The sequence below is a fragment of the Bombus pascuorum genome, chromosome 1 (genome assembly GCF_905332965.1).
Source record: "Bombus pascuorum chromosome 1, iyBomPasc1.1, whole genome shotgun sequence".
In the NCBI taxonomy this organism is placed as follows: domain Eukaryota; kingdom Metazoa; phylum Arthropoda; class Insecta; order Hymenoptera; family Apidae; genus Bombus; species Bombus pascuorum.
The window spans coordinates 8577128-8590777 of record NC_083488.1 but is presented as its reverse complement, the minus strand read 5'-3'; the positions used below and the strand labels follow the sequence as shown (position 1 = coordinate 8590777).

Sequence of the window (13650 nt, the reverse complement as noted above, 5' to 3'; positions counted from 1 at the left end):
AGGAAATGAGAGTACTCATGCCTATTGTTCTAGTTGTTCTACGATACGTGCTGCACCACGCGGCCAAACACTGAAGGTGTTCTACGCTAGTATACGCAAGAACCTATGAAGTTAGGAGCTTACCTTGTTTGATTCCATGCTAGGATATAGAAAAAAAGAGAAAAATTATAGTATAATTTTAAGTTTACGAAGATTTCCAATAATGAAAAAATATTTATATCGCATAACATTTGTTAGGTACTAGTTAGATACAAAATAATAATAATATAATCATAATAATCATATATGTAACACAAATACATTATCATGGTACCGCTGTTTCCTACCATTCCCTTACTATGCAGTCTACTGTGAGTCGAGTACACGATTGCATTAAGGAGAGAAAGAAAGAGACAGAGATAACCGGGTACGCCCCATTTTTACACGATGGTATTACACAAGGAATACTAAGTTCTTGATTGAAGCGCCTCTCTGCGTCTAAATTAACCAACGTCGTCTGGTTACTAAGAGCAGTTAAAAGCCTTATCTTCACCAGAGAGGAAATTTCTCTTTGATACAAGTATCTATAACGGGCATTTTTAATATTAATTTCTTTCTCCTTTTCCATTCCCACTGTTCATTAAATAATTTATTTAAAAATCACATAAAATCAATTAATTATCATACATTCAAAGCGTACATGCACTTTTTTATATACTTCATGATGATTATTCACTTTTTAATGAGATAAGTTATCATACACGAAGTGTAGACTAAACCTATATTCTTTTTCATACCTCACGTTTTGATGGTCACCTGGATCCCTTACCATTTTCGTGTCTCATGCGACGTTATCGATTCGGTATAGTAATGGTTTGAATTAAAACTAAAATTTTCTATAAACTTCCAAATAATAGAATAACATATCTTGTAATGAAACAGAATTGTATACTTTTACAATACTGCAAAAAGGATTATTTCATTACACTATATTAAAAAAAGTAATAGATACTTTGATAAATCAATTGTCTTATTTACTTATTTACTACTTATTTACTATCTTATAGTTAGTTAAAACTAAAACGCGTACGTTTGTTTGGCTATCCAACAATGACTACGCAATATTCCACGGTGACCCACGATGGGTGCTAATAGTTTACTTATTAATAAGTAGCTTCTGCAGTCCAGTTTAAATGAATGAAAGAAGAGAATTTAGCAAAACCTAAATTGGATTGCAGAGAGTGTAGTTTTTGGTTTGACGTCGTTATCCAAAAGTTAATTGATTGGTGTAAACATTAATGGTCGGAAAACGATGCCTATTACCAGATTTCACCCCAAGAAGGTAACAACGTTCCAGACCAGCCCATGAGCCACTCAACATTACACATAAATCTCGACATTCAAGACTATGATAAATCTATAAATGGCTCAGCTTAGCTTTATCTTAACACTGATCAAAGACCTATATTTTTTTCTAAAAATAAGTCGAAAAGTAGTAATAAATAATAATGTTAACAACAATAACAGTTTGTTTTTAACGAATAGTCCTTCAAAAATAACCGAAATAGTCTTTCACTGTTATTATAATTAATATATGCCAGAAATATGAACAAACTTATACCTTAGATGTTTGCTCAATGAAAAAGAAAGAAATTAAAAAGGAAGGAAATGATCAAACTTATACCGACGAGCTTCACGTCGGTAAAGGTTGTACCATGATTGTAAAGGAAGGCTATTTTTTTAGTTGAAATCTTAAAATATTAAGGTATTATTACACAGAATTTCAGTTTCTTTCGCATTTAATAGCCAGACACGTGTTACGAACATGATATTTTCAAAGGGTAACATGGAAATACGTGTAATAGTAAGAGTTGTCAAACATCTCATGGTAGCTTATGTAACGCCTTCATCAACAGCAGATGCATCAAGTAGTTACCCTCTTTTATCATTAATTATATATTTAAATTAACTTTTATATTCCTCGAATGATTTTACATTTTATTAATCACCATGATTGTATCTCATTACGACACTGATGAAAACTTGTACGACTTTGAAGTTTTTGAACTTGAACTGTACAAATTGGAAATAAAAACATAACTTTTACATAAAGGTATATAGCTTAACATGTATCAAAATTAATTTTTACTTTTGTAGTAAGATTAGAAACATTAATACTTTTTCAAATATTATAAAATAGTGGAATAAGAAGGCTTCTGAGCGAAAATGAATATGATTGATATGAATAAAACTGGTATTTAGAAAGATTATTTGACATTTTAAGGAAATATCGATATCAGTGTCACTCATATATATACATATATATGTACAGTGAATGGTCAGCGTTCGATAACGACTCTATGGTTAATAACGATAAGATAAGTGAGGATTTCTCAGTAAGAAACGAATCACGAAGTCCAGCACACGCATTTAAATCATGTTCGTCCTTATATTTTGTTTCATCAGTTTGAGTCGCGCCGCTATCAATTATATTTCGAATATCACGAAGATGAAAAGCCTAGCGCATTCTTCTCGAGATCAACCGATCTCGCAGGATCCAACAAAGGAAGTAAGGGAGGCACGTCTTTTTTACAAACATCTTTTATTTCGTTTTGTGGAAACTGTCATTCGTTTTTGAGACAAATTGTATATTCGATTGTTGTTCACGGTGATTATGTTGTAATTAACTGATGAGTAGATAAAAATTGTATATGATGTCAAATAACGTTGCTGTTTTCTATATATTTGCCTGAGATGAGATCAAAAGCTATAATTATGCGAAAGACATAGAAAATAACAATTTTCTTTTGCAAAACCGGAAATAGGAAGATCCTTGTAATTCGTTATTTTCAGAATTGTTCCAAGGATTCCAAGGAAAATTTAGATTTAACTGACGCTAAAGTAGTACATGGTATATCGTACAGAAAGGAAATCGTACAGAATTTCCCTGTAGATAAAGACGCAGAAGTCTATCCGATGAACAATAGAAGACGTGGTAAATGCGTGATATTCAATAATGAGAATTTTATTGAAATGAAAAAGCGAGATGGAACTAAAAATGATCAGAAAGCGATAGAGAAAACCTTCACTAATCTGGGTTTCGAAGTGAAATCTCATCTGGATCTTGACTATGTTGGCGTCATGGATGAGGCTGCAAATTGTATGTCTTCAGTATGTTCATTGTTTGATTTCAAAAGGTCCGCACGTTATCACTGATATTGACAGTAATCTGGACAATGCACTTTGATAATAATATTGTTGATACACTTTAATTTTTTTGAGACCACACACGATCGGTATTATTGACAATATAATAAGTTGGAAGGTGCTTTTAAGCCACGTATTATGCATATTGTGTTATATTGCGTTTAGAGCACATTTCAGTTATTGTCTAGTTTTTGCAATATTTTGAATAGTATGCAAGTTAGAAAAAGAGCATTCTTACTTACAATGTTTGTTCTTCGAAACGCTATATAAAACGCAACAACATTTAAAGCAAAATATGAGAAATCGGAAACAATATTCACATATGAATTTATTGGGAGAAATTACTTTAAATAATGAAACTACTTATTCCAATTACATACTCTATAATGAACTGAAATATATTTCAATAAGTTACTGTTAATTTTAGCACACGGCTAATATTATTGTTAGTATTGACATCATTCACCAGTATTAATGTTTACGTGGCAAAATGTTCAAATTTTCGTCAATATTCTGCCTCAGCCCTTTGATATCGATCGCACATGAGCATTAAAATTGTCCATATTTGGTAATATTAATATTATTACTGGTCGTGAGCGGGTTCTCTAATTATATACTATGCATTGATCGTTGATGTCGATTGTTTTGTAGTGTCTGCGAACGATTACGAAGATTATGACTGTATCTGTATTTTTATATTAAGCCATGGCACTAATGGTGATAATGTGTACGCGAAGGATTATCCATATCGGCTATCTGACATTTGGGGAAGATTCACCGCAGATAATTGTCCGTCGTTAACTGGTAAACCAAAGCTATTTTTTATACAGGTCAGTGTCTCTTACGATTTTTTGCAACACTTTATTTTTAATTTTTCTCAATTAATTTATGTTATCAAATTTTGTATTTTAACGCTGCGATTATAAAAATAATCCAAGTCCAAAAGATTTGCTTAATATTTCTCCCAGATACTATTTCTTCTTCACTATCAGTATATTATGATTCCATTTTCTTTTATTTAAGTTTTTAATCTTCTACCTTCAAGAAGTCGATAACGTTAAATTTGAGATATTCGTGGGTCACATATTTCAAACTTATGCACCAGCTTTAAAAATTCGGCCATTTAAGACTTAACAGTTTATTTTATTGTCTATCTATTATTAGTATATTATACATATATTTGTATATTCGTAGTATATACATATAGTATAAATATAAAGATATATATATATAATATATTACGTTTAAGTATCCATATATTACAAATATATATGTTATTAATAATATAGTATTTAACAATTGTTACTTCTTGTAGGCTTGTAAAGGAGAGAGTACCATGTTAGGTATTCGTGTAAAGAGTGCAACTGATTCGGTCCAAAAGAGTTACACAATTCCTACTCATGCAGATTTCCTGTATGGCTACAGTTGTATAGAAGGTAAATATAGTTTAAACAAAAAAATGTCATTGTTTACATATGTATAACGATACAAACGCGTCGAACTTTAATATTCGACATTTAAAGCTCTTAGAAACGATGAAGATCGTACGTAATTTAATCAAAGTATTATATATATTTTATTTAAGACTATAAAATTTGAATCTTCTTACTTTCGTGCCATACTTACGTTCTCAAATGTTAAGACGAAATTTGGTTTACTTATAGATTTAATACTGTTCATTGGTTGCAAGAAATGGTATTTGCAATCGTTAAGTCGGAGATTGTTTCTCAATCGAGGCAAGCATTGTCTCATATTTTTTAATTTTGTCAGTCTTCTAAAGAGTTTTACTTCGTTCGTAGGTCACTACTCATTTCGTACTTCACAAGGTAGCTACTACATCCAGACTCTGTGCGAGGTGATCAACAAGCATTGGAGGAATATGGATCTATTGAAAATGTTAACGATAACATCGCGCAAGGTCGCTTTCGAATTCGAAGCTGCACACAATAGTCCATTATTAAATGAGACTAAACAAATGCCTACCTTTAGCTCAACATTGACCAGAGATCTATATTTTTTTCCGAAAAATAAGTCATAGAACAGTAACAATCCTTTTTTAACGAATGATCTCTTAAGAGTTGTGCAAACAGTCTTTCATTGTTATTGCAATTAATATATACAAAAAATGTGGTAAGAAAGAAGTACTTACACCCTCGTTTATATACTATTAGGACACTTACAAAAAAATAAGGTGAATCCAACAAACCGTTAGAAAGTTATTAAATCTCGTTAAAAATTTTATTGTAAACTTAGCTACTAGGAATGTTCCTTCAAAATTCTTGTAAATCGTTCCCAAAATTTTTCGTCTTGTCATCCCTATGCAATGATCGATGACTTTCTTAACAATTTTAAGGAAACCACCAAGTTTCCTAATAAGTAATTATGAACGAGGATGTATAGAAGTATGCGTTTGATTTGCAGCCTTTTGTGTTTCCAACAAGTGCGCTGTGAATATATATTCTATATAGTACGAAAGTGGATACGACGTTTGATCGCGTTGGCCTTGAGCGATTAACTGATTTTGAACAGATTTCAGTCCTGAATTGTTGTATTGTGATTAGTGTGTGAATGTTCGAGGATAATGTAAGTCCTCTGTCGCGATTTACAATTTTATTAACTGCTTCATTTCCTTCTAGTAATCTGCCAATTTATGTTAAGGATATTCATCGTTTTACGTGACTTGAGCTTATTATAAACGAGAGGATAGATATAAGGATAGATAAAATTCTGTGAAATCAGTATAGTATGGGCTATGATATAACGAAGTTATAAATTGAATCATAGTATTCTAGTCAGAATAGAAGGCACAAGGTCCTCATTGGCAGAGGTTGTAGCACGATCGCAAAGAATGGCTATTTTTGAGTTGAAATCTTACGATATTAAAGGAGTAATGAATTGCATGTTTTTTAGAATTTCAGTTTCTTTTGCGCTCGATAGCCAGAGACGTGTTACAAATTTGATACTTCCAAAGAGTAACATAAAAATACGAGTAGCAGTAAGAGTTGCCGAACATCTCATGGTAGTTCAGTACGTATCACACGCTTCTTTATCGTATGTAATTATATATATATTTTAAAGTAACTATTTATATTGCAATTTTTGTATGTATTCCTAGAGTGGTTTCATATTTTATTACCATAATCATGATAATCGTGTCGTATTACAGTCGTATGAAAAATTTTGTGCTGTGGATAGAATATATTTACAAAAATTATCTATAATCATTGTTCAAATACTTTCATGAGTTACTGTATACATATAGTGGAAAAATTGATATATTACTCATTTTGCGAACAGTAAAAGGGCAATTTGAATTTCATACATTTTAAGGCTTAAAGTGATTAGAAAAGAGCCAAAAGGTTTCACAGATCAATTTAATTCAACGAATGTAGTATGAACATACGATTTTTTTTAGCATCAAGATCGATCCAGAATTTTCCTGATAATTGACACTATCATATAGAATGATACGCAGGAAAAATTCTAAAAACGTGTGGAGAGTTATACAAAACGAGGAAACTGCTTAATTTAGGTTCGGTAAATAGATTGTAGGACCCTTTTACACTTTGACAAGCAGCAATTATTTTGACTGGTATTGATAATGTATTAAGGATTAATGTACTAATTGGTAAATATATTAAAGAAAGAAAAAATAATACTTACAAAACTAAAACGAGTTTTTTTTTCCCATGTAGATAGTGTTAGGAAAAAAGAGAAATAGATGAAATAATTCGATATGGATTGGAAATAGAAATGCAGTTTTTATACAATATTATAAAGTTTAAAGTTTATCAGAATTAATTTCTATTAAAATACGTACAGAATAATTATTTATCGAAAAGCATACCCTCGCTTCTTTTTCACTACAGTTTTTCTACAGAAGATCATACATCGTTCCTCTTCAATTTCTTGATCGTGCAACTACTTCTTGATCCACAGTTTCACGTTCCTGATCCATTCTCTCTTCCTTTTTTCTCTTTCTCTTTCTTCCATTTTATCTTTCTTTTCGATCATCGCTCTTCGGTGCAACATTTTCCGCGGATTTTTCTCGAGCACTTGTTCCTGCTCGATCTCCCATCAGTATTTAATTGGCTCTCCTATTCGAACTGCTGTCTGCTCTTCGAAATGAAAAAAGCTCGTTAACTTTAAACAAGCGATACCGCCGTGCCACCAATTACCGGCCGCTGAAAAAAATCCGCTTTGCGGATTGCCCATTGGGGGTGAAATTCTGCTGGAAACTGTACGACGATGACGTTTGAACATATTTTTTTCTATTTCAGGGATAAAGAGCATCTTCGGTCAGCGGATGTTTATACGAATTCATATTTTTATAAACACAAGTAAAAAATGCTAAAGCTAAGCATAGATCTGTTTTATGCATTAAGAAAATTATGTTTTGGATATTTTATACACAGGATGCTCCACGGTTTAACAATCAAATTTGTACAGTATATTGTATGTACTAGTATATGTACAGTATGTATAAAAAGTATATTGTACAAAGATAATCTAATCAAAGGTCATTTCAAGCCTTTTTAAAGAAGATGTAATAATAATACGAGATGTTGATGACTAATTATGCTATTATTTTATGATACTAGAGTTTTAAAGTCGCTAAAATCTGAGCCTTACTCGGGGAACTGGAGTGAATATATTTAAGAGTCTCTGTCTCGTATTTCCAGCAATTCTTCTAATAGGTAAATGATCTTTGCTAACGAATCTGATTTAAATCGTTCCCCTTGTAGGCGATGAAAATTGGTTCAATTTGATGACACTGTAATCGCTATGATTAGAGCGTCGCGTTGTTACTTTCGTGCTTCACGTGTGTTTCGACGTGTAGCAAGAATTCGATTGTCAGAAAGAATAATATATACTTTGCGAAAGTAAAAAGAATTTCTATGATTTAAGAAAAACAAATTGTTTATTGTAATGCTACAAATACTTCAAGTTCTTCGTAAAAAATCATAGAATCTAAAAGAAATAACAAATAAGTATTAAAATTTTGGAATTTTCTTTTATAACCGCAATATTAAAAAATAGAATTCGTAATGTAAATTAACGGAAAAGAAATTGTTGAGAAAGTCGAATCTTGTGGATTAATAAAAATAAAATCTAAGATAAAGGAGAAGGATAATAAGCTGTACAGGTATGAATGTTATGGATTAGAATGCAAGAAAATGGAATATTCTGTACGAAATTTACACGTCCTATTAAATCAAGCATTCAGTAGCCTGTTTCCAGATCTGCTTGACAAACATATCCCCGCAGACTTATCCCCAGTGTGGCTCTGCGTTTCTCCGTTCAGCGGCTAATAAACTGCATCACGATATTATCAACGTGTCCGATCCATAAATCACCCGGGTGTTGTTCAGTGTCCGAGAAATCGTTATCGCGTGAATTAACGGTGATTAACTAAGGTACGATTTCGTTATTTAAACATATCGTTCTCGTTCCGATTGTTTTAATAAATGAAAGCTGTACACTGAAAGCTCAGTTTTCATTTAGAAACGATGTTACGTTTCACACGATATTGTAATAATAATACCACGATATCTAATAATCTAATAATAATTCCTTAATAATAAATATCTAATAATGGGGAACAAGGGACATTATTCATTTTTGCCATTTCAACAGCAAATTATCTTTTTATTATTTCACCAGAAAAATTTTACTTCTATCTATCCGTAAAAATGTTGTAACAATAGCGATTTGATAATAATAATAAAGTAATGGTCAACAGAGTAACTATTCAGAGCAATATTTTCATCATTTGATCATTTCATCTTCCAAATTTGAACGACTATACAAATATAAATCGTTTGGATATGTCTAATTTAATCCAATCTTCCTACATAAAATATCACATCTAATCCAAACACCAACTGTTCTATCTCCGAACCAATTTTCATTCAACACCGACTAAAAAAAAAAAAAAAAAAAAAAAAAGGGAGGGGAAAAAAGCTAGTAGTACCAACTCTCTGGACGGAGCAATCAACGCAATTACCAACAGAAGGTCGAAGAGTAGTCTACAACCCTCCGAACACTTTTGCCTCCGCTTAACTGGATCGTGACAAATAATTTAACTAACGACTTCCTTTGACGTAGATCACTCATGGATCGCGTCGTTCAATGATATGTGCGTTTATAGTAAGTTCTCGATTAGGCAACCCGCGGAGGACGATGACCAGGGTCATAGTCGATGCCAGTGGAGCAGTTTCGGCGTCGACAGGCATTCGTGTGTTGGAACCAGGGGCGGAATGGAGCGAAAGAGGAAGAGGGGAGACACGATTCTGGCCATGGAGCAAACGTAAGAGTCAGGAGTTTGCGCGAACAGATCAATACTGCCCCCGCACGTGGATTCGTCTCTTTCCTTACACGCCTTTCTCTCTCAACCTGTCTAGCGTAAAAATCTCGCTGGCCTCTCCTGTCCTCTTTCATCTCTGCTCGCTTTTCCACTTCCTTTTCCTCGCTATTGCTCCGGTTCCTCTAGCACCGTGCCTCTATTTCCCTATTTTTCCTTTTCAATCTTTTCTCCTTTCGTTTTGTTCCAGCCTCCATACAGTCTGAGGTACATTCACGCGTCTCTTTCTACCTCTTTAATCTCATTCCTCTAACTTTCACCCCGCACGATTTTCTTCGTCCTTTTCCTTCGTTCGCATTCTTTCTACTCTCCGTTTTATTGTCTGTCTGAGAAGGAATTCGTGGTGTTTATTAGGGATTATTTAGGAATCTGAAAAGATTTATGTATTTCTAGGATCTTCGAGATTTTTGAAATTGTGATTAGAAAATTTAGTAATTATAAATTTTCTTGCGAGGCAAATTTTCTCGTACTTTTATCTTAAGAATCTACACTGAGAATCTACAGTTCAAGGAAACTTAAAAAATCTGATCTATTTTATTATCTATTTATCATTTAAAACTATTTTATTTATTGCTCCGGTTCCTCTAGTACCGTGTTTATTTTTCTATTTTTCCTCTTCAATCTTTCTTCCATTTTGTTTTGTTCCACCGTCAATGAGGCCTGAGTTATATACGCGCGTCTTTTCTTACGTTTTTAATCTCGTTTCTTTGACTCTTGTCCCGCACGATTTTCCTCTACTTTTCGTCCGTTTACTTCTCTTCGCTAACATGCCGCTTAATTTCTCTCTTCTCATTCGTAGCGAGTTCTCGTGCGAATCTGGATTTCTTCGGCCTACCACCGGATCTTCTCATCACTACACCTTTTGAGTTAGAGTAATCGTGTACATGTTCCCTTTTTCAGGAACGCTGTTCTTCGTTGTCAAGTTTCTCATTTCTTCTTTCTTAAAATCCTTTCCTTATTTTTCGTTCCTTTTTCACGTATTTATGAATTTTCCTTCTTCACCTGACTGATTATATTATACTTGTGTTTCGATCATGTCCACGCGATTACTAAAATCTTATATCTTTACATCTTATCCTTTCATTTCATTTAAACGTTTGTACGTAAAATAAATAGTAAGAAAAATATTTTGATTAAAAGTGTATGAAATGTTTTAATCATAAATCTCCCAGAGCTGCTTATCGCAATAGTTACGCGCAATGTTTTCATTTCCGTGCTGTGAATGAAACGTGAATAAAAGTGTCACCCCTTTGCTTTATAATTATTAAACGATCTTCAGCTCTGTCACACGTAATAAAGTGCAGAAAGGAGAATGAGCCCAGTTCATCGATTCTCATCTCGTTTCTATTCAATATAGAACTTCCTTCTTTATCTTCCTTTATTCCCGTATCTGTTTATTCTGTTCTTCAGACTTCAGCCTGAAATTCGGTCCTACCCTTCCAACAAGTAAGTTCTACTTCTAGACAGGACTATACAGTCGCTTTCATCTTACCGTGTTCATCGACGCACGCATAGTTGGTGCAAGATATACAGTGAGGTTATAAATTAACGTGTTGACTGCTGATAACGCCCCGACATGACCTGATTGCTCCCAGAAACGGGTGGGGCCACGTTGGCATCATGATCAAATTCTTTTCCAAAGCAATTTTTTTCAATGAATTCATATATAGATATTGTTTCTGATTTCTAATCAATTGCTTTGAATGTTGCTTCAAATGTACGAATACTTTCGTGAGTATTACAGTAAATTACTGACACTAAATCCTTGCCACTTTTACCTGAATTAATTGCTACGTTACTAATCCGATATTTCACAATGGAAGGTAGGACATTTCAACTAATAATGGCTGTATAACGCCTGACCGATTTTACGAGCTCACTGTATCGCTTCTACCGACTATACACGCGTTCTTCCCGCAACGTACGACCCTTCTCTATTTGTATCGTAACCTCCCTCGACCTTCCTTTTATCTTCCTCCATGCTTTATCCCTTTTTTTCGCTACCCTCTTTGTGAGCCCCTAGCCTAGTGTCTCTGTTTCCGCGTACCTTCTCTTTCCTCCCCCATTTTCCTACTTTTATCCCTCGTTCTATCCCTTTTACTCTTTGCTAGTTTCCAACCATCTCCTCTCATCTTTATTCTTCTTTGTTCATCGCGTTAGCTAGCCTCTATCCTCGCCCGGAGCTCTTCGACTATCGTTTCTAGTCTACGTTTCGTAGCCTCTTTCTGTTTCTGCATACACCGGTATATGCGATATTTCTGTCTTCGTTTTGAGAATTATATATATGTACGTTGTCTCTGTCACGCAGAGTTTCTCTCGTCCGTTCATTCAACACACAACATGCTTCGTCGTTTTTAGATCCTCGTCTCGTTTTCACCTTCGTCGCTTCTCGCTGTTTGAACGCAGTTTTCAGTACTGCCGCTGTTTCCCTTGATCTCTCCCTTTGTGTCGCGTTCCTCCGCGTTTGCTCTCTCATCCTCCTCTTGGTACCTATATGTGCACACATGTATGGATATGTGCGCGTTTTTTGCGGCTGCACCGTATCTAATGTTTCATCCACTTTTCGGTTCTTCGTTCTTTCATCCGTTCTATGCTGTTCTGCTTTGGCTATACTTTTCTATCCTCTGCTTTATTTACTGGAAGTGTTCGTGGTAGGTATTAGAGATTATTTAGAAATCTTGTACAATTTATATGCGTTTTTAAGATCCTTGAGATTTTTTAAATCGTTGTTAAGCAATTTAAAATTTCGTCTTTTACTTTTATCTTCAGAATTTATAGAAAAGGTAGAATTCGAAGGATTAAAAATTTTTAAAGAACTTTTAAGAACTGATAATTTGCTAATTTTTATATCGAAATTGGTATTCTTGTTTAACTATTTCATCTGTATAGTATTACTACGTACTTTCTTGCAAGATTTTAGCATCGTAAAAAATTACTAATTACTTCAAAAATTCTATTATAATTTTATCGCTGTAATTAGTTTTCAATTGGCCTGAATTATCAACTTTGGAAAAAGTATTGAATTTTCAATTTCTAATACTAAATTAGCCTGTATTATTTGAGGTAACATTGTTTCCTTGACTCGCGATACTTGCGCTGCCATTTCCATTTCAAGTTGCAACTTTTTTCTACTTGTACGTCGCGGTCGGTCCGTTTCCATCAGCATCACTGTCTATACTTTTCGTTTATCCTTCCTTTACCTAGCTGCCATTCTCTTTCGCGTTTCTCCCGGCTGTCTACCTTGTCATAGGTTTTCTGTCACTTTTCTATCTCCCGTGTCGCGTTCCTTTGCGTTTTGCCCCCGATATCTCTCTATTCCTGTCGTAACAGCAACTTTGTCACGTTTCCTCTTAATTCGCAATTCTTCTCGGCGCCCTTATTCTCTTTCCTTTTTCCACCTTTTTTTCCTCTTTCGCTGCTGTAAACGATGCTTTATCATCTCCAATTTTCTATCTTGTATCTCCTCTGTGGGCGTTGTTTTTTATACATCTTTCTCTTTTTATATCCCCCTTTTAACATTATTTTTTTTTTAAATTCATTTTTTCTTTAGGATGACAAACGGTCCTCTTTATTTTCTTGATCCTTGCTTCCAATTTTTGCTGCTGATTCGCTGTAATAAATCGTCTAGTGTGTTTTCATCTTCTGCTACCATTCCGAACTCTTTTGGTTCTTCAGATCATTTTTTTCATTTCTTCCGTTTCTTTTCTCCAACTGTTTGCCCCTGCTTGTATTTGTCGAATTCGTTTTATCCCCTCCTTTCCGTTGAATGTTTACAAACAACTAAATCATATAGCTCGAAGCTTTCCATCATCGTTTTAACAGGAAATTCTATTTTACAAGCTCTTACACTTTGTATCAACATCTTGCTTTGCATTTGAATTCCTTCTCGTGCTCCAGTCTTCCCCTCGCTTCTCCGTGTTGTATCCCCCGGATCATAAGCTTATCTACCCTCAACCCACTTTCACCCCGTGGATTTCCTACATTTCCATTTCCTACCGTTTTCTCCTTTAGTTCACCTTTTTGCGTCTCTCTCGCGTTTATTGCCTTTCGATAACTTCCATGTTTGTTTTTTCAGTTTCGCTTCTCTTTTCAGATCTACT

The 13650-nt window shown here is 34.0% G+C and overlaps 1 protein-coding gene across 2 annotated transcripts in view; it reads left to right on the top strand.

The window, feature by feature from the left end:
* The first annotated feature begins 2081 nt into the window (after positions 1 to 2081).
* Positions 2082 to 13650, top strand: part of LOC132916426 (caspase-1-like) — a 223250-nt gene continuing 211681 nt past the window's right edge. Inside the window, exons 1-5 of one of the 2 annotated variants that reach the window (XR_009660093.1) lie at positions 2082 to 2548; positions 2833 to 3139; positions 3838 to 4016; positions 4502 to 4622; positions 4986 to 5327. Coding sequence is in view for 1 of the 2 variants with exons in the window: in XM_060976432.1 (XP_060832415.1) it covers positions 2417 to 2548; positions 2833 to 3139; positions 3838 to 4016; positions 4502 to 4622; positions 4986 to 5224 (978 nt within the window). In the remaining variant the exon portion in view is untranslated. Of the gene's footprint in view, positions 2549 to 2832; positions 3140 to 3837; positions 4017 to 4501; positions 4623 to 4985; positions 6408 to 13650 lie in introns of those variants that run through there. The other variant, XM_060976432.1, reaches the window with a different exon arrangement.